Source organism: Euprymna scolopes, chromosome 22 (genome assembly GCF_053919585.1).
Source record: "Euprymna scolopes isolate OS-2025 chromosome 22, ASM5391958v1, whole genome shotgun sequence".
Lineage (NCBI taxonomy): Eukaryota > Metazoa > Mollusca > Cephalopoda > Sepiida > Sepiolidae > Euprymna > Euprymna scolopes.
The window spans coordinates 5,685,201-5,708,452 of NC_136503.1; the positions used below are offsets into that span (position 1 = coordinate 5,685,201).

At 32.8% G+C, this 23,252-nt stretch overlaps 1 protein-coding gene and 1 pseudogene across 2 annotated transcripts in view; both read right to left on the minus strand.

The window, feature by feature from the left end:
* Positions 1-23,252, minus strand: part of LOC145243865 (serine/threonine-protein phosphatase 2A 56 kDa regulatory subunit alpha isoform-like) — a 381,258-nt gene that overhangs the window by 23,828 nt on the left and 334,178 nt on the right. The window contains exons 7-9 of one of the 2 annotated variants that reach the window (XM_080106935.1): positions 11,962-12,070; positions 9,267-9,320; positions 3,097-3,147 (exon numbers count right to left, since the gene is read on the minus strand). In XM_080106935.1, the coding sequence (XP_079963061.1) occupies positions 3,097-3,147; positions 9,267-9,320; positions 11,962-12,070 (214 nt within the window). Of the gene's footprint in view, positions 1-3,096; positions 3,148-3,208; positions 3,260-9,266; positions 9,321-11,961; positions 12,071-23,252 lie in introns of both variants that reach the window. The other variant, XM_080106934.1, reaches the window with a different exon arrangement.
* LOC145244131 (U2 spliceosomal RNA) lies at positions 22,104-22,237 on the minus strand (annotated as a pseudogene).

The following is a 23,252-nucleotide window of genomic DNA, read 5'->3' on the forward strand; positions in this document are numbered from 1 at the left end:
ACCTAAGGATTTTTTTCCCTGTATATTTTTCTAACACAAAATACATACTAAAATATGTTAGTCCTGAGATGGAGTTATGTTTAAAGAAACTTTAATTTTAATTGTTTTAACTAGTCGTAATTTGTAATTAACTAAATAAGTCATCCATTTGTCTTATCTTTTTTTTTTTATATTCTTTTGGCACAGTTCTTGAATGCAGTCTTTTGGAGGAAAGGGGATTGTTGGAATGTCAAAAATAATACAATTAACTTTTGAAACGAAATGAGATAATTGCATATTAATAACTAAATATATTACAAGTGAGTTCATCAACGTTTTTTTTACCTAAAGCTTTTTTCCTGTATACTTTATTAACACAAAATATATACTAAAATATACCTTAGTCTTGAGATTGAGTTATGTTTTAAAGAAACTTTAACTTTAATTGTTCTAATTAGTTGTAGTTTGTAAATGACTAAATAAGTCACTCATTTTTGTATTTCTTTCGTTTTTTTTAATATTGGTTCAACAACTCTTCAACATTTCTTAAGGTTTGACAGCATTTAAAGTAACTCTGTAACGTTAGCTTAACACATTACAAAGGAGACCAACAACAGAAAAGAACTCACTTTTTCTTTGTAACAACGTTTCCTCATTGTTACGGCCATGGTGTCACTCATGTGATCTCGAACGTTATCTCGTTTCGTGCTGCACCTCTCTAACGTGATTGTTCTTTTGCTTTTTTTATAGTCTTCTTTTCTTTTACAGTGACATCATTTCGAATGCATTTGCATACACATGTTCGCGCTAGGTTATAACTCTTATCAAATTTACATATCGTATCCGTACACGCCATAAACACATGTGTAAATTGAATAGCAAATAAGACTCTTTACTTCTATATTATTCAGAGGGATAATAGAAAAGTAAAGAGAATTATTATATTTCGTGATGCAACAAGAATTTCTTAACAGATATTGCAGTTCATGAATTTTCAAATGAAATCACAGTAGAAAAAATAGTGGTAATGAATCATGATCAAACAAGTCATGAATACGTGTCTAGTGTATGGATGTGTGTATGGATGTGTGTATTTATGTGTGTGTGTACATGTAAAAATACAAAGCGTAGGGTATAATGGTATATATCTTATCTGTCCAAATTACTGTCAATCTAAAATTCTCTCTAAAAAAAGAAAAGAAAAAGAATGCTCTCCTGTTAGATTGTAACTGAAAACAAAGACATGAGTTTTACCAAAAGTAGAAATTATACTTTTACTTGCCTTTTTTCCCAACAGGAGAGTTCTGTTTTTTCTTCTAAGGTTTCTTTCAGAGGATTTGGATTGACAATCGACTGGGCACATTTTCCCTAGACATTCAAAGTTGGGTTATATCTGTTTATGAAACTGCTTTTCATTATGCCCTAAGGCCTGTATATTTACATTAATATTTTATTCTTACCTTTGTAATTGAGCACTCTATTGGAACTATATAGTCACTCTATATCATTCACAAAAAAATTAAAACAGTAGACAACTGCTGCTAATAATTATTAGCCTTTAAACAGTATTCTCAAAATGTCTTGTGGATTATGAACTTTTGGAATGTAGTTTCATTATCTTAGAAATTTGGTACTAAGCATACAATCAACTACGTTGAAATATATGTTAATGTGTAACTGAATAACATTTGATTGCATATTGCAGAAGCATAGATGGGGGTATATTAAAACTCAGTGAAACCTAGATTATTTAGATGAACATATAAAAAATATAAAACATACATTGGCATTCCGGTTCTCCAGATCACTCGAGTTAAGTGACATTGAACCTGGACAGCATTTAATGGATGACCATTTGGGTATACCAGTTGGTGTATGTAAAAATCTGTTTGGAGCTCTGGTTGTCAACAGATGATGGGACTCATTGGTCAGAGTATAAGTTTTGCTTGCAAACAAATCTGGATGGAAAAATCCAGTATGAACCTCATCTCAGATAAAAGAACGGATATATATTTATTGAATCTGATCTCATAAACAGAATTTATTTTGCTTTTCTTTCCCTCTTTTTTAGAATATTGTAAAGTGGATTCTTTCTTTAATATATAAAAAAAAAAAAAAACTTTCAACCTACTCCACAAAAGTATAAACTTTGACGGTAACAACAACAAAAAAAAGTTAGTTCCTAAAGATTTCCAAATTCCATAGTGGTACAACTTTAAGAACCGGATATAAACTTCAAGTGATAAGCTCTTTATTACAGAAAAAATTTGAAAGACTAAAATGGAAAATGTTCGCTAATATATTTTTTGCAAGAATAAAATGCTAATATATTTTAATTGAACTTGTGTAAATTGCATATTATTAAAAATTACTGCATTAAAATTCGTTTAGTTAGCAATTTGAAAAAAAAGAAAAAATATAATAAAAAACTTTAAATAAAAAAAATTTATGAAAGTCATAATTTCCTAATTTATATGTTGATATGCTTTATTAATATCAAATTATTAATTTTAACTGCATTTTTTAAATATTAAATCTTTTATAAAAATTATGTTAAGATAATCTTAAGATCACTAATGACGTTTCATAAAACAAAGAAAAATCAAAGGTTTTATTTTATTGCATTTTTTTTTCATTCCACTAGGTTTTCCATCTTTTTATTTTTTTCATAAATCTTGAAAAAAAGAAAAAAAAAAAAGAAAAAAAAGTACATTGTATGAATAAATGTTGCAACTTTAAACTAAGTTTTATCTTGTTTTAATTTGAACAATCTTAAAAGAGTCTTCAAATAAATAAAAAAAAAAAAAAAGGTCTACATGTATACAAAAACAAATTCATCAACAGATTCAAAGCCAGGTGAAAAAGGGAGAAAACAAAACAAAAAAAAACTTACAAAATATGTTGGACTGTAAAAATCAAAATTACTGAAGCAGGGTTCAATAGTTGGGATAGACGATGTGCAACTAACACTGGACACTGGTATCCAGCAATAATAAAAGGGGTGAGTGGGTGTTTGGCAGTACGTTTAGGGTCAGAAACCATTGAGCTACATGACAACACTCAAGAGGCACACCCCTATCTCCATTACCCTCCAGCTAAGCACAAAAAGATCCTTACCTCTTTCGTGCTACACGTTTTAGGCCAGTATTTTAATAAAAGCTTCACAACCTGAAAGAGAAAATTGATTTCCCTTTTAAGTACGTAAAATTGTTCTTTGAAAAATTCTTACCTCTTTTTGACTACATTGCTTAGGCCAGAATTTTAAAAGTCCTTTCACAGCCTGAAAAAGAATAATTGAATTGAATTGTATGGAGAGGAAAGAAAACCGGATTTAAATTTAAATAAAAATATGTTAAAAGGTTCATAAATATGATCGTTTGCTTTAACACAAACTTTAAAACAAAATGATACTTGAAGACAATGTAAAGAGATTTTAATAGAAAATTGGGTACTTGTACAGTTTAATCAAGACATTAAAAAATGAAAATATCGAAAAAAAAGTTTAAATTGTACGTATCCATTATGGAATGAAGTTCTCCAAAAAAAAAATTTCACTTAATTTCATCAAGTAGTTTTTGTTTTACAGCAAAAATACAGTTTGTTATGATACCGAGCAAAAGGTTCGATTTTTCGGAAGAAAAGCTAGAATTAAAGACGGGGAGGTAGTGTCGGCGCTTTACATGGAGTTATCTCCCGTGCCGTTTCTAAAATTCAAACAAAAATTTCAAACAAATCCAAGATGTCTGCCTTCAACGTGCTCTCATAAAAATGTTTTTCTGCTGTAAAAAATTTTTTTTGGGGGATATCTTCAGTTCAAAACGAATACATACAATGTAACCTTTTTTCAATATTTTCATTTTTTAATGTATTGATTAAACTGTACAAGTGCCAAAAATTGAAATTAATATTTATGATCAAGGGAGATAACGCCATTGAAGAGCCGAACCCATATTTTGGAATGAATCTCTAGAAATTCATAATGACAATGGTGTGGATACATTTTTTTTTTAATGTAACAAGTCTCCAGATTGACAGGTGGTGATTGAGAAATGCAGTCTGTCCCAAATAAAATTTCTTAAATTGTTTTCATCTTTCTTTAAATGATGTTTTTTGTTTTTTTTATCAGTATCCAGTATTACTTAAAGTTTTTAATTTTTTTTTTAAACCTGAATTCAAAACAAAAACAAAATATGGTCAAATTAAGAATCTATTATTATACTGAAACTGAGTTATTAAACATTTCTTTCTTCATTTTTTTTTTTTTTTTTACCTATATATTTAATCACACAAAATACATGTTACAATATTCCTGTCCTGGAATTGATTTATGTTTAACAAAGCTTCCATCCTAACTATTCTAATTAGCTGTAATTTGGAATTGACCGATCTCTCACAGTATGTTGTTCAAGCCCCCCCCCTGCCTCTTATTCTATACCTATCAACCTTTATCAATCTCACTGCTTAAAGGTAATAAAAAAGACCAAAAATATTGGAATAGTCCATTATAAACAAAAGTGAATACACAAGTAGTAATTCTATTGAGCCTGTAGCTAAAGAGAGAGAAGTGGTGGGTGCAGGAAGCAGAAAAACTAATTTTACATTTTATGCCATCTTTCTTTTTTTTTTTCTTTTAACATTTAACTGGCTTTACAAACTCGTTATAACCAAGCTCAATGGATGAGTCAATGGATCACTTTTTTTACCCCCTCATATCAAGTTTTTCTTTTATAAAATTGTAAAAAAATGTCCAAATTCCATCCAAACATTAAATATCTTCTAATGATGCATTTATGAAGAATTTACTTGGACAAAAAATAAATGCTTCATCATGATTCTCAGAAATTATGTTTTCTTAAGCTATTTATTATAACACTATAATTTATTTTTTAAAACTGCATTGTAAGACTATATGTTGTAATTAAAATTGCATTGTAACACTATAATTAAAAAAATTGCATTGTAACACTATAATTAAAAAAATTGCATTGTAACACTATAATTAAAAAAATTGCATTGTAACACTATAATTAAAAAAATTGCATTGTAACACTATAATTAAAAAAATTGCATTGTAACACTATAATTAAAAAAATTGCATTGTAACACTATAATTAAAAAAATTGCATTGTAACACTATAATTAAAAAAATTGCATTGTAACACTATAATTAAAAAAATTGCATTGTAACACTATAAATAAAAAAATTGCATTGTAACACTATAAATAAAAAATTGCATTGTAACACTATAATTAAAAAAAATTGCATTGTAACACTATAATTTAAAAAAATTGCATTGTAACACTATAATTTAAAAAAATTGCATTGTAACACTATAATTAAAAAAAATTGCATTGTAACACTATAATTAAAAAAAATGGCATTGTAACACTATAATTAAAAAAAATTGCATTGTAACACTATAATTAAAAAATTGCATTGTAACACTATTATTAAATAGAAAATCGCATTGTAACACTATAATTAAATAAAAAACTTATTACAATTCACTGCAATTATCAGATAAATCCATAATTGTATGACATAATTATTGAAATTGTTTATAAAAAAAAAAAAAAAAAACCTGAAAGAAAACTTTAATAACGGAAATAGCAACAACACCCGATTTGTCGTAATAATGAAAACGTACTGTTCAAGACTTATCGTTTCATTCTATTTTTAGTTCAATTAATAAAGAGAAAATGAAAACTTAAAAACATCTATGTTGACATTTTTTGTTGCATTCAACGCAGTTGATTTGTATATTTTGATGATATTTGATATTTACAAGGAAACCACAATGAATTTTGTATTAATGAATATTATTATAAGTTTAAAAGTTTTCATCTACAAGTTTAAAAATGTGGAGTAAAGAAGGAAAAGGGGATGGCAGGCTGTGAGTCGAGATGTAGAAGGAGGATATGCAATGGCGAACAGAAAAGCAAGAAACATAAGAAAACTAAAATAATGATAAAAGGTGGTGCCTATTGTTGAATGTGTCTCTGCTTGCAGCCACCATTTCAATATTGAATAGCAATGTAGATTGATGGCAGCCATTCAACAATTGAACAATCAGGAAAGTTAGGGAGTCGCACTCACTGAATCCATAAATTTCACAAAAAGTGTTAAGAGCAACATTATTTAACGCTGTTACAGGAATGACAGCTTATAGACAGCAAAGGAGAAAAAGAGGGGGGAGGGTCATGTCATGTAATTTCTACCTGCTTTTAAGATTAGATGCATTTTCATTTGTCAGTATCCACTAACATGGCAATGAAATTTAAAACTGTTGGTTCATCGAAATAGAACCATAATTTCATCATTCCATGTAATTATGTACTCATGAATGCATAAGCATAAAGGAACGTAAAACCTTCATCAAAAACTTCATTAATGAACTCCCAAACACTTTTATATATCAGATAGAACTGTGCATATTACACAGTCTTATTTCGTTTTTTTTTTAATGTACGAATTAGTCACTGCTTATCAAGGTTCAAAACTTATGGGTAAGGGTTAAAAATGGATGATGGCAACATTTTTAGGATTAGAATAGTCGAAATTGGACAAATTTGATTATTTAAGAGGACAGTTCAACGATTTCTTAACATTGAACTTGAAAACGACAACGTTTGATTTGTCTTAGTTTTGTTTCATCCATTTGTTAATACTTATGCATGGCATAAATATAGTTGTAAGCCTTTCTCTTGATATCTCGATTAGCTTTGAAAACAAATATTAACTCACTGAAATATTAGGTTTGACTATAAAACTAAAAACAAACTTTAATGACATTGGCTAAAAATGTATGAGCAAAAATTGAACACATTTTAAAAAAAAATCTTATTCCGTGCTGTTCGGAAGATGCCATATTTTTTATTATCTTCAATCATTTTAATTTAAAACAAATGTTTTTTAAATGTTATTTCAATTATGAAATGTGTTATTACACCATATGATCATGTCTTAGCTTTAAAAATGTTTTCAAAATGATCCTAGATAATCTAATTGAACAGAAATTTCATGCAATCAACTTTGAAATTTGTTTGAATAATGTAGGCAACATGATGGTGTTGCATTTTAGATGAGGCACTCAAGTTATTTTTAACATCTTTTGTTGGAATCAACTTCACAATGAGTTTATGAATTCAACTAAAAACTCAACTCCGCAATCCAGCATATAAAAGAAAATAATGAAACAATTCAGTGATTTTTTGAAGGCTTTGAACTTAGTTTTGTTTGACTTTACCCTTTGCAGACGTAAAAATAGGCATTTGTAGTCTTATGGGGAGACCATTGCAATACCGATTAGTGCTTGTATTATTTGGATTACTGTTGTAACAGAATGCGGACACGTGTATGGTGGCTATATGCAAATGCTGAGCCATCTGCGAAGTGATGTCACGGTAAGGAAAAATACTATAAAAAGAACGTATGCATAGACCAACGATAGCGTTCGAGAGGACAGAAGTCAGAGAGAAGGAGCACGATCACATTTTATTTGGGAAATTGTACCAAGAAATAAATGGTTCAAGGGAAAAAAGTGATTTATTACTTGTCTTCTGTTCCATGCGGCATACTCTGCTACAACGTGTTGGGCCCCAAGTGTCTACATATTAACACGTGTGTAACAACAACATTACACTGTTCTCATCTTGAGTGTTATTCTCATAATGTTCGGATTGCTCTAACATCCGCCCTTCTTCAGGTGGATCTTGTTGCACTCAGAATCTGTACAGAATTTCGAATGGAATCTTTTACTTAATCTACGGGGGAGCATGCTCTCATTCTGTCAGCCATACTAAGAATAAAATTGTGAACTACTTGGCTGAAAGAATGTAAGGATGTTACCTTTGTGGATTAAATAAACGGTTCCGTTGGAAATTTCACACAAATCCCTAAGTTTGACAAAATGATTTCCAAGTTCGATAAGACACTTGAAGTTCAAAGATTATATCAACTGAAATATTGAGAACATTCAAGATAAGAACAGTAGTTTGAATAATCGAAACAGTCAATCTTAATCTCAAAAATACAAAACATGCTTGTCGAAAAATAGGCTCCACCAAACATTGCCTCCCCTCCCCATCCAAAATAAACAAGCCAAATTTCAAAGAAAAATATTTCATCTAAGAATCAGACATTTTTTTTTGTACATTTTAAGATGACGTAGGTTAATTCAATTGACACATCTATTATTTATGGTAAGAAAACAATATAGCAAAAGAATAAAAATGATTTGAAATCAGTTTTGGCAGTAAAAGTTGCATGCGCAATTATAAACCGAATGTAGTCTTACGTGTACAAGGAATGACAGTTTTAAGCCAATCAGAGTTGTTCAAATTAAATTTCATACTTCAGCTTGAGCAAAATGTTTGTTGTGTTTAAATAATTTAGAAAGAAGATCATATCTGTTTCGGTTGTGCCTTTAAAGAATCTTCTGAATAAATTCTTGCACGATAGATCAGACTATTTTTGAAATGTGCACAAACTTTTCCATAACCAAATATGACAACACCCAATAGACAAAGTTTTTTTATACAAACTGAAAGCAATGAAACCTATCCCATCTGGCATCAATATTTCACTGTTTTATTAAGAATCATTAATCTTTTTCTCATTGTGACAAGCAATGAACCCATCCCTTTTCTGAAAGGGGATGAAACTATTTGCTGTCTCCAATAAAAGGGAGGGAGTAATGTCTAAAAGGATTTATTTGAAGAAAAACACATTCAGCACAAGGTCCACTTTGATCTTAGCCTGAAATCCAGATAACAATGTAAATTTAGTTTATTGTCAGTTTTGTCAAAAGACCGAAACATATACCAACTTTAATAATTAACTTCCCTTGTGATAAATTACAGCATTCATTAAATTTTCTAGTAGAGCGTTCTAACTAAATATTTTCTAACTGAACTCTGCACTTCTTAGCATCCACCCCTTTTAGAGATAATTATGACACCTTGCACAAAAGTTCAAGAATTAAAATGAAATCCAAAACAAAGTTTAAATTCAAGTTTCTCTTGAAACAATTTAGTTAAAAAATTTTTTTATTAATTTTTTTTAATAGAAATTGACCCAGACAAGACATGAAGCCACTTGATGTAAGAAGTTAAAAAAGAATAAATAAATAAAAAATACTGCCTCAAGGTAAAAAAAAAAAGTCAATAAGTGTGAGGTGAATAGTTTCCAACCAGGAAAACACCAATTCTTCCCCCTTTGTCAGAAACATTGCTCAGGGAAATTGAAGACTAAAGGACAAAATAGGTGTATTAAGAATGATACTTACTTCTTCAGTTAGAGAAGCATCCTTTTCTAAAAACTGTACCACACAATATGCAAGCTGCAAAAAAAAAAAAAAACCCCCAGAAAACTGAAATCAACATATTCAAAATTTGCTGTGAACATTTAAAAAGAAATCAAGTCTAATCATATACAATGATTAGACATTTTCTGGCAGTGAAATCAAGCGAGATCATTATTGCCATTGAACTTTGGCTGAAGGAATGAGAGTTTTATTCTAATCGGACAATGTCCACAGGTAAACATTTTGTACAAAAAAATAATCGCATAATATGAATACAACTTCAAGTTAAATTTACAGATGCGTTATCACTTTCGATCAAGGAAAGAGTCAGGTAAGTGTGCAAAGTGTTATGAAGTATGTAAATGAAACCTGGCTGCACGAGTCGAGGATAGGCATTGCGTTGAGATAAATGATAATATGAGACACGATGGATGCTAAGTTCAAAGTTGATGAGCATCAATTATGTTGACTGCCATTCAAGTTTAGATGATTTCATTCTAGAGCTGCAACTATTTCATTTGAGCTGATTAACACAATACTGCAGTTCTGTTATGAAGATGATTTTCAGTGTAGATCAAAGACCATTAATAACGAGACTCTTTAATAGAACAGTTCAGAATGATAATTTGTTAGGGTGAACTATCAAACAGATGTTGGTGAGAATGTAATCTATCCGCTCAATGTCGCAGAGCACAGATTAGATAGAGCCATATACATCTTGCGTCCACTTCATTCACCCATTCATTCACCAAGTTCTTTTCTTACTCGGCAGAATGTTGTAAAAATCTGATTTGTTCAGTATTCAACTTGCCATAATTTGTGGTCACATCAGGATTACCTTTTTCTCCAAATGAAGCAAGGCCGAGCAGGTTGGACAAAATCTTTTGTTTAAAAAACAAAACAAAAAAAACAAAAAAAACAGATTTTTCCCAATTTTCCCAACAAGTAATACAGCTTAGCCTACCTTGAAACTGCTGTCCAACTGAACAGGAGAACACGATTCAATGCATCACCTTTGTGAACCTCTTTGCAATTACGTTAATGTATAGGTTGCTTGAGATGCAGATGAAAACCAACAATAGATAGATTCACTTTGCAACCATTATCCTAACCATTTAGCTCAGGTTGTTTTCCTGTGCTGCTATGATGATCTTAACATTCTTTTGGTGCTGCTTGGCGGCAGCTGGATTTCCAAACAATTACAATTATCAGACATGTATTGAGGCAACTGTAAATACTTTAACAATATTACCATTGTTTCTTTCAAAAACTTGTTTTTCGTTGTGATAAGTTCTCAGCCACAAATATTTAATTTTCACCAGTAAATGACTGTTCCAAATAATTCCTTTGGATATTGCCCAACAAAATAGCTACACCGTTTTTGTTTCCAGACAGAAAAACAAAAACACAAATACAGAGATTTATTTACTCACTAAAAATTAAATACGTTGTTGCTGTTAAAAAAAATGTGTGGAACATATACTAAAAAGTATATGTATTTGAAAATATGATTCGAAGAAAGATTCATTATTCTTCAGAAATTTGGAGATGATTGATAATTCTGCTTGTTGTTTCCTTAGTAAGTAACCCTTTGAAAAAAGGCCAAATAGAATTTCTGCTTTATAAAAAATCAAAAGGCCAAATTCATGAAATTTGGTTTTAAAAAGGACAATCTGGCAATCCTTGACAAGATGAGTGACCTCCTTCTGATGTAGCCTCATTTTCAAATATAAGTATAATAACTAGGGCTATGACAACAGCATATTTTTTCATTGTTTTGACTCAAGTGTGTATCTTTTGATATCTTATATGCTTTTATATAGAGTGATGTGGTTCTTGGTTGAATAACTGTGTCGGATATATACTCGAGAGTCAAAACAAGGAAAAGAATATTCTGTTGTCATAGCCCTAATTATAATATGATCAATTATAATAGTGTAAGAAAAGAACTCTTAATAATTTGTAGGTGCAGCGGTTCTTCAAAAAAAGTCAGCAAAATGTTATGTAGAAAAAAAAAAAGAAAGAAAGAAAAACATTCGAAAGAAACAACAAAAATAGAACATTGTCCTCTAAAAGGTATTGAACCGAAGGAATAAATTAAAAGATTGCTTCTTATATAATCTTCTTCAGGTGCATCTTTTCAAACTTAGGAACCTTCTAATTGAACTCTGAAACCAGTATAAATATTGAACTGAATCATTTATTTAACCCACGGGAATATATTGTTCTCATTCTCTCAGTCATGACGGGTATATTTAGTGGTTTTGTTTTACAACATATCAACCCTTTTCAAGTTATTTAATGCTGAATTTGTAATTTATTAAAATTTTATACTTCAAGTTCTTTATATCTTCAAATATTTGTGATGTTTGAGAACATGATTGAGTTTTACAAAGGAAAGGAAAAAAAACTATCAATTTTTGGTGCATTTTAGATCAGGAAACCAATACTTTCAGACAGCCTGATCTGACAGCACCATGGACTAGGTAGAAGCGTTAATTCATGTTAACACTTCTGCCCAATCATTGCTGATAAAAATAAGAACAATAATCAAATTCAATTATGATGGGAATTAAAGGGGATAATTTCCTTAAACTTGAATATTAAATTAAAACAAAAACTGGCATTCAAAAGAATGTTGAAAAGATAAAAATCTAATTCGGAATGATATACACACCTGAGCATGATACAAGCTCAAACTGCGAGCTTTATGCAATGGGATAAGAACCTTGATTAAAAATTGTTTATGTTCTTGTTTCAGGGGGAGAGCAAAGCCATTAATGATGCTGCAAAGAAAAAAAAAAATACATTTAAATTTTTTCAAAATAATCACATACACATAAAATTCTTAAAACATGGTCAAAATTCATCATCAGATTTTCTGTAACGTTTAAATACAAGTTTTTCAAATCTTATTTCCTCTAAAGATATAAAAATTTCAAAGTTTCAATTAATTTTATTAAAAAACTAGCAGGAATACCTGACATTGCCCGGGATTGAATGAGGATTAACAAATGTTTCACACTTCCAATACTTTTATTGTCATCGAAATCAGTGAAATCACCCATTCATCAATCAAATCAATTGATTGCCTGCTCTGGTTGGGGACCCATTGCGGTGCACCAGGAGGAAGCTTCACATGCCTCCTCGCAGTAACTTAGTCCACAATATATTGTAGTCTACATTGCACTGTAAAGAACCTACTGTTGATTTTATAAAATCATATATATATCTATATATATATATATATATTTTGAAATTTAAAATGTAAAAGTCAAGTATCATGGTTCAATTGTGCCCTCAAGATAAACATTCATTTTGAATGCACACCTGTCTTATCAAAGAACTTGCTGTTGATTTTATATGCTGGGCTGTTCTGCTTGTGGTGATAAAACTTGAATGCACTTGTGATGTTATTAGGCTGTATAAAAGTGTCAACTTTGGTCCAAATCAGATTGTTCTTTCTTCGATGGGATTTCTTTGATTACCGATTTTTAATACTTATTAAAGGTATTCCAACACAAAAGAAGAACAAGAACACTCTCAGGCACATAAAGTACATTTATGTAAAATTTAAAAAAAATTGGCCCAGCCATTTTGGAGTCTATAGGGTACTCGCAAACACCCACAGACAAAGTGCCTTTTATATACAAGTAGAGATGATCAGTATTTTAATACTCAAAATGGCTAAATTGCAACAATAAAGAATGGTAATTCTGAAGATATGTTGTCCATTAAATCTGCATGTTTAGTGTTGAAAAATTGTTCAACCAATCCATGTGTTTTAGGGAAGAAGATGTTATTTTAAACTCAAATATGACAGACAGACAGAACCTCAGTAAGAGATACATGGACATACACAAAAATACTTTTTCAATCTTAAGTATGACAGATGGGCAAAATACGAGTTTGAAGTGTCTTAAAGATATTTAATCATCTATATATCTATCTATATATATAAAAGCGAAAATGTATGTATGTATGTATGTATGTATGTACGCTTTTCCTCGATGTCCACAAAAGGCTTCTTTCAGAGAAGCGCTTGCTCGCTTCGCAACTTCTTAAAACTTTTTATATCATCTATAAATTGTAATAGCTCACACTTAACCACGGAGCTCGCCTGTCTATTTAATTTTATTGACTTTCAAACGTTAATTATTCCACATTTCCTGCATCGGCACGCGTTACATTCGGTTTTCGGTATAAACAAAAAGCGAAATTCGACTCCAATCACCGGCCCAGAGCCAGTGGTCTCTAGAGAGCTAAGTAACATTTGTTCAATGTTGACTTCGTCATATCAGACGGTAGCTTTCATTTCGAGACGAGACACTCCCCCTAATAAACAGGAAGCTGGTTTTCCCCGAACTTAGTTAAAACAAACAAACCGATTTATTTATTTATTTAAAAACTGTCCAGCACAAAATCGTAACTGCTGAATACATATCACAGTCACGTCAATCAAAAACGCGCACCTGTTTTTTTTTCACACTTTACTATTTTCCAACTGCGCGTCGTCAAGGCTTTGGTTTTTTTTCACAGGCACCTGTTTTTTTTTTTTTTTTTTTACTATGCGCGTCGTCAAGGCTTCCGTTTTTTTTTCACACACACCTACAAACACCTGGGCAACGCCAGGTACCCCTCGCTAGTCTATATATATAAAAGGCAAAATGTGTGTGACCATTTCGTGTATGTCTTCAAAAGGTTTTTCTCGCACACGGTTCCGAGGTCGTTACGATCGCTTAAAACTGTGTATATAGGTTCTAGATAATATGTAGGATTTGGGAACGCATGTAGCTTATAGATTTATTTACGTCGACTTTTACAAAATTATTGCTATTTTGGCTTCTCGCGTGTTGATTGGGCTTTTTAGTATAAATAAACTGAAACTAAACTCAAACGGACGTTCTCGGCATTGCGCCGGGAAAAACGTCCAGCGTGACTATTTGACCTTCTTAATTAGTTCAAATGGAAGCAGCAGAGTTAACTTTTATTGCGCACGCCTGTTTTTATAGTTAAATAAATAATTTCAAACCTGTCACCATAGCTCAATGGTTAACGTAGCACTTTTTTTTTTTTCACACATTAATTTCCAACTGAAGGGTACGGGTTCGATTCTCATACTCACCTACCAAAACATTTTTTTTTAAATTATTTAACCCCCTACCCGGGCATCGTCGGGTACCCCCCGCTAGTATATATATAAAAGGCAAAATGTGTGTGATCATTTTATGTATGTCTCGCAAAAGATTTTTTCGCCAGCATTTTCGATGGGCTTACTATGTCTTAGAATTTTTTATATACCATCTGAATAATAATATCTACAATTTGCGAACGCGCGTCGCGTCTAGATTTATTTACATCGACTTTTATAATATTTACGCTATTTCGCTCTGCGCCTGTTTGTTTGGCTTTTTAGTATGAATAAAGTGAAACTAAATTCAAACGGTTCGTGTTCTCGGCTTTCGCGCCGAAATATCCAGAAAGTAATCAGCTTTTGATCAATGTGGAGTTTCTCCTTATATCAGACAATTGCTATTCGATTTGCACAATCCCCTTTAAATGGGGAGCTGCTTTCCCCCCCACCATCATCTTGGGGAAGCGAAAACTAAAAATACTACCACGTTATCGTAACGCTCCCGTGATGACCTCATTTAGCGTCTATCTGTCAAGCAAACCTATTTCACTCGCTTTATAAGCCTTAACTTAACACGCTAATCAATTACTCTCACTCGTGGCCAAGACGGTTAAGTGGTTGGTTTTTGTTTCCACCTCCGTATCAAGGCTTCCAGGTTCAATCCCGCCTCCTGACCAAAACTATTTTTTTTTCTTTTTACACCTTTAAAACATCCGGGCAACGTTTTTTTTTCTTTTAATTTAAACAGGGTTATTACTTCACTTATTATTTAGTTTACCCCCCCCCTCTATACACACAGCGTCGTTATCTTAAGATTGCAGGTTGGATCCGATGCCATTTCCCCCCCCCCATTTTTTTTAACATCGTCTTTTTATAATATTTAAACAGAGTTATTACTCACTCCCACCCCCATACACACCTACAAACACCCGAACAACGCCGGGTACCCCCTGCTAGTTTAAAATAAAGTGTACATTCAATTTAACTCAAACTTCTGTCCATTCGACGCAATGTTGTATCCTTGTACCTGTTTTATCAGTATTTTAATGGAATGTGCTCTGATGAACTCCTCGCATTTGTGCCCTCTATATATCCCCCCGATAACCCAACAAGCATCAAAATCCCACCACTTCACTGTTGGGGTACCTAGATGCCAGAAAGCCTTCAACTCATCATCAATGGACCTAAGGTAATCGCGTCAGCATCGGACAAAGCCAAACTCTGTGCCAAAAACTTTGCAGCTAATACTACCCTATGCGATCAGGGCCATGAACCACTTGTATTTCCTCCTGTGTCTGAAAACATGCTATGTGATTTACAAATATCTGTGCATGATATGGCCAAGCTTATCAAAAATCTTGATTCCAGTAAAGCAACTGGCTCTGACGGCATTCCTATTATAGTGTTAAAAAAAGCTTCAACCAGAACTAGCCGCCATACTTAAAGTTATTTAAGCGTTGACTTAAGGAGAAATGCTTTCCAACACCTTGAAAAACTTCATCCTGTCCTGTATTTAAAAATTCAAGTGATTGTTCATCTCCCTCTCAATACAGACCAATCAGTCTCCTGTGCGTCATGAGTAAGTTGATCATGTGGTACTATGGTGAAAGCGGTGGCTGGTTAATTTTAATGCATGTAAAACCAAGCTTCTATCTTTCCATCATCATCTGGCATCAATCAAAATGAATGGCTCTTGTCTTGGGGAGGCTCCATGTTTTAACAAACTTCTAGGTGTGACTTTTACTCCTGATCTGAGATGGAACACCTACATCAAATCCGTTGCCAGGGTTGCTGGGAAAATGGTGGGATTGTTCTACCGATCCAGTAGGTATCTCACTGCTGATGCAATTCTCTACCTATATAAGAGCCAAGTACGTTCAAGGATGGAGTACTGCTGCCATATCTGGGCAGGAGCTGCCAGAGGCAGTTTATCTTGCCTTAACAGAGTGCAAAATAGACTTCGTAGCCTAGTGAGGGATGCTCCTTTCTCTTCCCTGCAACCTCTTTCTCACAGAAGAGATGTTGTGAGCCTGTCTCTGCTTTATCGTTATTTTCATGACAAGTGCTCACCTGAGCTCCAATCTATGGTCCACCCTGTCCTGACTTTCACAAAAAAATTTCCCCCACTCTTTATCTGTGCCTAAACCTAAAAGTAGATTCCATGAACAAAGCTTTTTTTCTTAGAACTGCATACCTGTGGAACTCTGTTCTGTTTTCCTGCTTTCCAACTGACTACAATATGGTTGTCTTCAAGTCCAATGTGAACAAATTCTTGATGAGCCATCCCCTTAAGTAATCCAATTTACCAAATTTCCACTTCTAAATATGACTACAACATGTTCCCCTTAACCGCTGTAGATTCATTAATCCTTATCCTCGAGTGGCCTCTGGGCCTTGATAAGTGGCGACTCCTTTGTAAAAAAAAAAAAAAAAAAACTCCAATAGTTTCTCCCTTCAAACTGCTAGATTTGGCAATTCCCTCTTGGGTCTCTGCTTCCCTACCTATACTGACATGCAGAAAAATAAGTGCAATGTGAACAGACATCTTACTGCTAAACTCCTTACATAGTATCCCTTTAGATATGGTTCCAAATAGTAGTCCCTTATGTCCAAGTGGCAATATGCCTAGTTTGGGATAAGAGTGAAAAACAACAAAAAAAAATTTTTGAACTGAAGTGTGACAGACTGACCAACAGACACAGCTCCTCAGAGAGTTGCAAGGATCTGTCGAAAAGTACTTTTTTGTCTTCACAAGTGAAAAAATAAATTATTTTTAAATGTAATTTTATTTGAAGATTAAAGATGCATAAATAAAAACCTTAAGCAAAAACAAATAATAATAATAATAATAATAATAATAATAATAATAATAATAATAATAGTGTAAAAAAAGAAAAAAAAGAAAAGATATTTCTGAAACTAATAATTGTTTGACACAAACATTAAATTGAAGCAAGATGCTCAACTTGCTTCAATTCAACCATGCCTGTTGATGATAGAAACGATTTTGAATATGAAATGAGATCACGTGATTCTCACATACGATTGCTGCGTTTCATCTGTGCAAAGCAAAACATTTTTCAATTGAGAATGCTTATGACTTGTACTAAAAAAAAAAAAAAAAAATGAAAAACTCCATTTTGAATCATATACGTTTGTCTGAAATGTTTTCTTTTATCTATTCATTCATTTGCGAAAAGCACATAAAAGAAAATAAACGCACAATGCCATTTCAACATTTAAAAAGATTTTTTTAATTTATTAAAGAAATTATTTAAACAAAAAAAAAATTATTTCGTTTAAGTTTTATTTGCTGTTTGTACTTTCCTATCACAATGGTAGACAACATTCACCACAGGGGATTTGAACCGGCTTCTTTTGAAGCAAGACATGTCATATGGATATTAAATTCACAAGCAATCCTCAATCACATGTATATTCAAGTCAAAAGGAGATGACAATGCAGTTCTTGTAGGAGGGCATCGAGGTCCTCCTACATAAACACCCTGATATTCCAAATGGCCACCTATCTCAACATTGCTTAACTTTGGTAATCTAATCAGTTGAATTAGGATTCTTCAGAAATTTCTTATGAGATCTAAAAACTTCTGATATTGTCAATGCAAGCTATGCTTTATGCTATGACAAAATTGATCCATACTATTTCTTAAAATTTGTTTACTTTTTCGACATGCTCCAGCACCAGGTACAATGAAAATCCAATGTTTACCAGAGTGAGTGATCGAATTGCTCATTTTCTTGGGTTGGTGGACAGGAAAAGAAGGAAAGAAAAAAATGTTATGTCCATTTTAAATTATAATGGTCCAAAACAAATCGTGGTAGTGATTTCTATAGTAGTAAAACACTTAAACCTATTTAAAATTTTTGAAACGTAGTGAGGTGAAAAATAAATAAAGGACAACTCAGAATTAAATTGAAAAATCTGCAATTATATCCCCCCCCCCTTCAACATACAAAAATAGTGAAAAATTACATTAAAAAAAAAAAAAAGACAATAAATAACCAAAACCGATATTCTTAAGGTGCATTCAAACATTTTGTGATTAGCAACAAAAATGCTATTTCAAACTTAAATGCAACAAACTGACGAAAATGCTAGTTAGACAAGTTTTCAATAAACCAAAAACCTAAAAATCAATGTCATGATGGGAAAATATTAGTCCCTATTTTTGGATTGATATAAACAATACCCAGGAAATGGCAACTTATGGAGAAAACATTGTTTAGCAAGTAGTTCTTTGTCTTATTTTTATTTGTTTGCAAATTTTTTTTAATTTAAAAGGTAGACACCACCTATTATATTCCAAAGTTAAAATGAGTTATCCCCTTGCTTATTTTTATTTTTAGGTGATTATTTAAAATTTTTCCATATTACTAGTTGTCTGATCCTGACTAAGTAATTCTTTAAATATATTCTAAGTTATTATATTGCCAATAATCTGGTACAACAATAACAAATGAAAATTGACTAGTCAGAAGTAATGTTTGATTTTTTTTCAACTTAAATGCTATTTCGGTTTGATTTAGAAAATCTGACAAGATAATTTATGTTCGAGTTTGTTTATATATAATATTTTTTGTACTATTTAATATGAATGATAATATTTTAACAGTACTTTAGCCTCCCTAAAGAAAAAAAGAAAAAAGAAAAAAAAAAAATTTTAATCTCATAATTCACTTTGGTTTCATTTTGAAATCTATTTTTACTTTAATATTCAACTGTGTCCTTTTTTTTTTACACAGTGATCACCACTTATCAAGGCCCGGAAGCCACTCAGGGAGAAGGGTTATTGCAACTACATTACGTTAGTGTGGAGATTTGATGAAGTGTTTACTTAAGGGGGCGGTTCATTAGGAATTTGTTAACGTTGAACTTGAAGACATCCAAGTTGTAGTCCGGTGGGAAGCAGGCAGACGGAACAGAGTTCCACAGGTGTGCAGTTCTAAGAAAGAAGCTTTGTTCATGGAATCCGCGTTTTGATTTAGGCACAGATATAGAGTGGGGGAAATTTTTCACAGTGGATTCAGCTAGACGGGTGTTTTTCATGAAAGATTGGCGAGGGGGAACCAGAGATTGGAGTTCAGACGAGCACCTGCCATGGAAATAACGATAAAACAAGGATAGGCTTGCAACGTCTCTTCTGTGGGAGAGAGGTTGCAGGGTAGAGAAAAGGGCATCCCCCACTAAGCCACGAAGTCTATTTTGTACTCTGTCAAGGTAGGATAAGCTGTTTTTAGCAGCTCCTCCCCAGATATGGCAACAGTATTCCATCCTTGGACGTACTTGGCTTTTATATAGATAGAGAATTGCATCAGTAGTGAGATATCTTCTGGAGCGGTAGAAGAATCTCACCATCTTTCCAGCGACCTTGGCAACAGACTTGATGTACGTGTTCCATTTCAGATCAGGAGTAAAGGTCAAACCCAGAAGCTTGTCAAAACACGGGGCCTCACCCAGACGAGAGCCATCCATCACAATTGATGCCAGATGGGGATCAGAGCGTTGATGATGTAAGGATAGGAGTTTGGTTTTGGATGCATTAAAGGTAACTAGCCATATCTTCCCCCACTGAACCACGCGCTCGAGATCAGAGGAGAGAGAATCAGAGAGAACTTTGTCATTTACAGCCTTTAATGTATTGCCGTAGATGGTCATGTCATCAGTATAGATGTCAACGAATGATTTAAGTATGTGTTTAGGGAGGTCATTGATGTAGATCAGGAAGAGAGTTGGGCCCTGGATTGACCCCTGAGGGACTCCAGCATTTATATTGCAGGCCTCCGATTTTTGTCCATCTACCACTACTCTTATGAGTCTATTGGAGAGAATTGATTTAATGATTGAGAAAACATTTCCAGTTATACCGTAGCTGGAAATCTTGTGAAGTAGACCCTTATGCCATACCTTGTCGAAGGCCTTTGATATGTCAAGAGCAATTGTCCTAGAAAGGAAGCCTTTGTCAAGAGATTCACTAATCCTGTGGGATATAATTGTCAGCACATCTGCGGTAGATCTTGCAGAGCGGAAACCATATTGTGTGTCACTAAGGTTATTCCTGCTGAGGTGGTTGACTATTTCTCTATTTAATATGGATTCCAGCAACTTACTCATAACACACAGGAGACTTATTGGTTTGTACTGAGAGGGAGATGACTTATCACCTCAATTCTTAAATACAGGGCAAACTGATGAGGTCTTCCAGGGAGTCGGAAAGCACTTCTCCTTAAGGCAGCGCTTAAATAGTTTCGTAAGTATGGGAGCAAGTTCTGGTTGAAGCTTTTTTTAACACTATAATTGTCTATGAAAGTTATTTTCTTTGACAAACTTTTCAAAACTGAACACAAAAAAATATTTCATTTAAATATGAACAAAAAGGATTTTAATTCTTAGCTGTTACATGACATGATTAAGGACAGACAAAATTTCATTTTTTTTATCAGTGCAAGTAGAGAATTCAACCTAATTAAAAAGCAATTACAAGAACAAAAAATCTTTATGATGTACATACTTGTTACAGAATGAAAATTTCATATCCCAAAAATTGAATGAACTGATCAGTTTCTTTTTAAACTAAGAAAATCAAACTTTATGAGAAAGCGAGAGATAGTGTGTTAATCTACCATCTATATATATAAAAGGCAAAAATCGGTGTGTATGTATGTATGTATGTATGTATGTATGTATGTTTGTTTGTAACGCTAAAACTTTTGAAAGACGGAACCAGAGTTGACAAATTTGGTATCATATTGCACCTTTATCACCCGGATGACAAATATCGAAATTTCACGTCAAACGGACCAGTAGAAAGGGGTCAACTGATCGTTTTTCTCCTAGGGGGGCCCCCCAAAAAACCTGTCATTTTAACGTTATTCAATACGTGTCACGTGACGTGACGTCAGCTCAAACTTTTGACAGACACAACCAAAGTTGACAAATTATGTATCATATTGAACCTTGATCACCCGCATGACAAATATCGAAATTCCACACCAAACGGACCATTAAAAGGGGGTGAACTGATCATTTCTCTCCTAGGGGGGCCCCCAAAAAAACCTGTCATTTTAATGTTAATATTACATAATCCAAAAACGCTTAGTCATGTCACGTGACGTGACGTCAACATCCAGTAATGGCGAACAAATGTAAACAAACACTTTGTTTTACCGATACTTTTGTAATTTCTCTTCTGCTTTGTTCTAGAGATTATTAAACTCCATGACAATGTCTCCAACGTATTTAACTGGTTAAAAATAGTATTTATACAAGAGTTTTAACGAAAAATATCAGGAAAAAATGTACAGGAATAAAAAAAAATTCAGCTTTCAAAATATTCGTCGATAAAAAAACCGATCTTTATATTTACGCTAGCCATTTTGTATATTACCACGTGACCTGCTATCTCTTAAACTGGAGGGGGGGGGATCCACTTGAATCCAACAAAACCAGTAACTTTTTTTTTCTATTATATATACATCATTTTCTATAAAATTAAGTGTAGACTTTATAATTAAAACAAAAAATGTTATTCATACTAAAAAAAAAAAACGCTTAGTCATGTCACGTGACGTGACATCAACATCCACTAATGGCGAACAATTGTACCTATTTACTATGCCTCCCCACGGGACAGAGTTAGACACCAGGGTCGTTTTTTAACGTGGAGAAAAGGTACAAAAATAAAAATTGTCTCAGTCGTGGAGGATTTCTCCTCCACCGAAAGAGAACAAGAAATAGAAGTGCAGCATCTGAAGAACAGATACTACACTTTGATCTTGACCAAAAGGCCAAGAATGCGAACAATTGTAAATAACAACTTTTTTCACAAAACCAACACCGTCTTTCTTTTTTTTCTCTCTCTTTCTCTCTCTCACCCACTTACTCTTCCCTCTCTCTCACCCTCTTTCTCTTGACGTCACACCACTGTTAAACTGTGGGGGGGGAACACATTCCCAGGCATTATCTCCTATAGATGCACATTTTATTAGAAATTCAGCTTTCAAAATATTAGACGATAATAAAAATATAAAACCAACACCCTCTTTCTCTTTTCTCTCTCTCTCACCAACTTACTCTTCTCTCTCTCTCACCCTCTTTCTCTTGACCTCCTACTACTGTTAAACTGTGTGTGTGTGGGGGGGGGGAAGAGGCAGCTTGAAAACCAACAAAAACAGTGCACAGTTTCCCAAGCATTTGGGGTGGGAAGGGGGGGAAGAAGCCGAGCGCACAGTTTCGTGTGAGAGAGAGAGAACAATTCTCAACCTATATACTCAACAAATTTTTTATCTACAGATTTGAAAGTTTGTATATAGGGTATTCAGACATATGGAAATATATCTAGCATAATCTATCTATTATATCTATAAAAGTGAAAATGTGTGTGTGTGTGAGGTAGCCAGAGAGAGAGAGAGAGAGAGAGAGAGAGAGAGAGACAACAATTCTCAACCTATATATTCAATACATTTTTTATCTACAGATTTGAAAATTTGTATATAGGGTATTCAGACATATGGAAATATATCTAGCATAATCTATCTATTATATCTATAAAAGTGAAAATGTGTGTGTGTGTGTGTGTGTGTGTGTGCGTAAGAGAGAGAGAGAGAACAATTCTCAACCTATATACTCAACGTATTTTTATCTACGGATTTTAAACTTTGTATATAGGGTATTCAGACATATAGAAATATATCTAGCATAATCTATACATTATATCTATAAAAGTGAGAATGTGAGTGTGTGAGAGAGAGAGAACAATTCTCAACCTATATATTCAACAAATTTTTTACCTACAGATTTGAAAATTTGTATATTG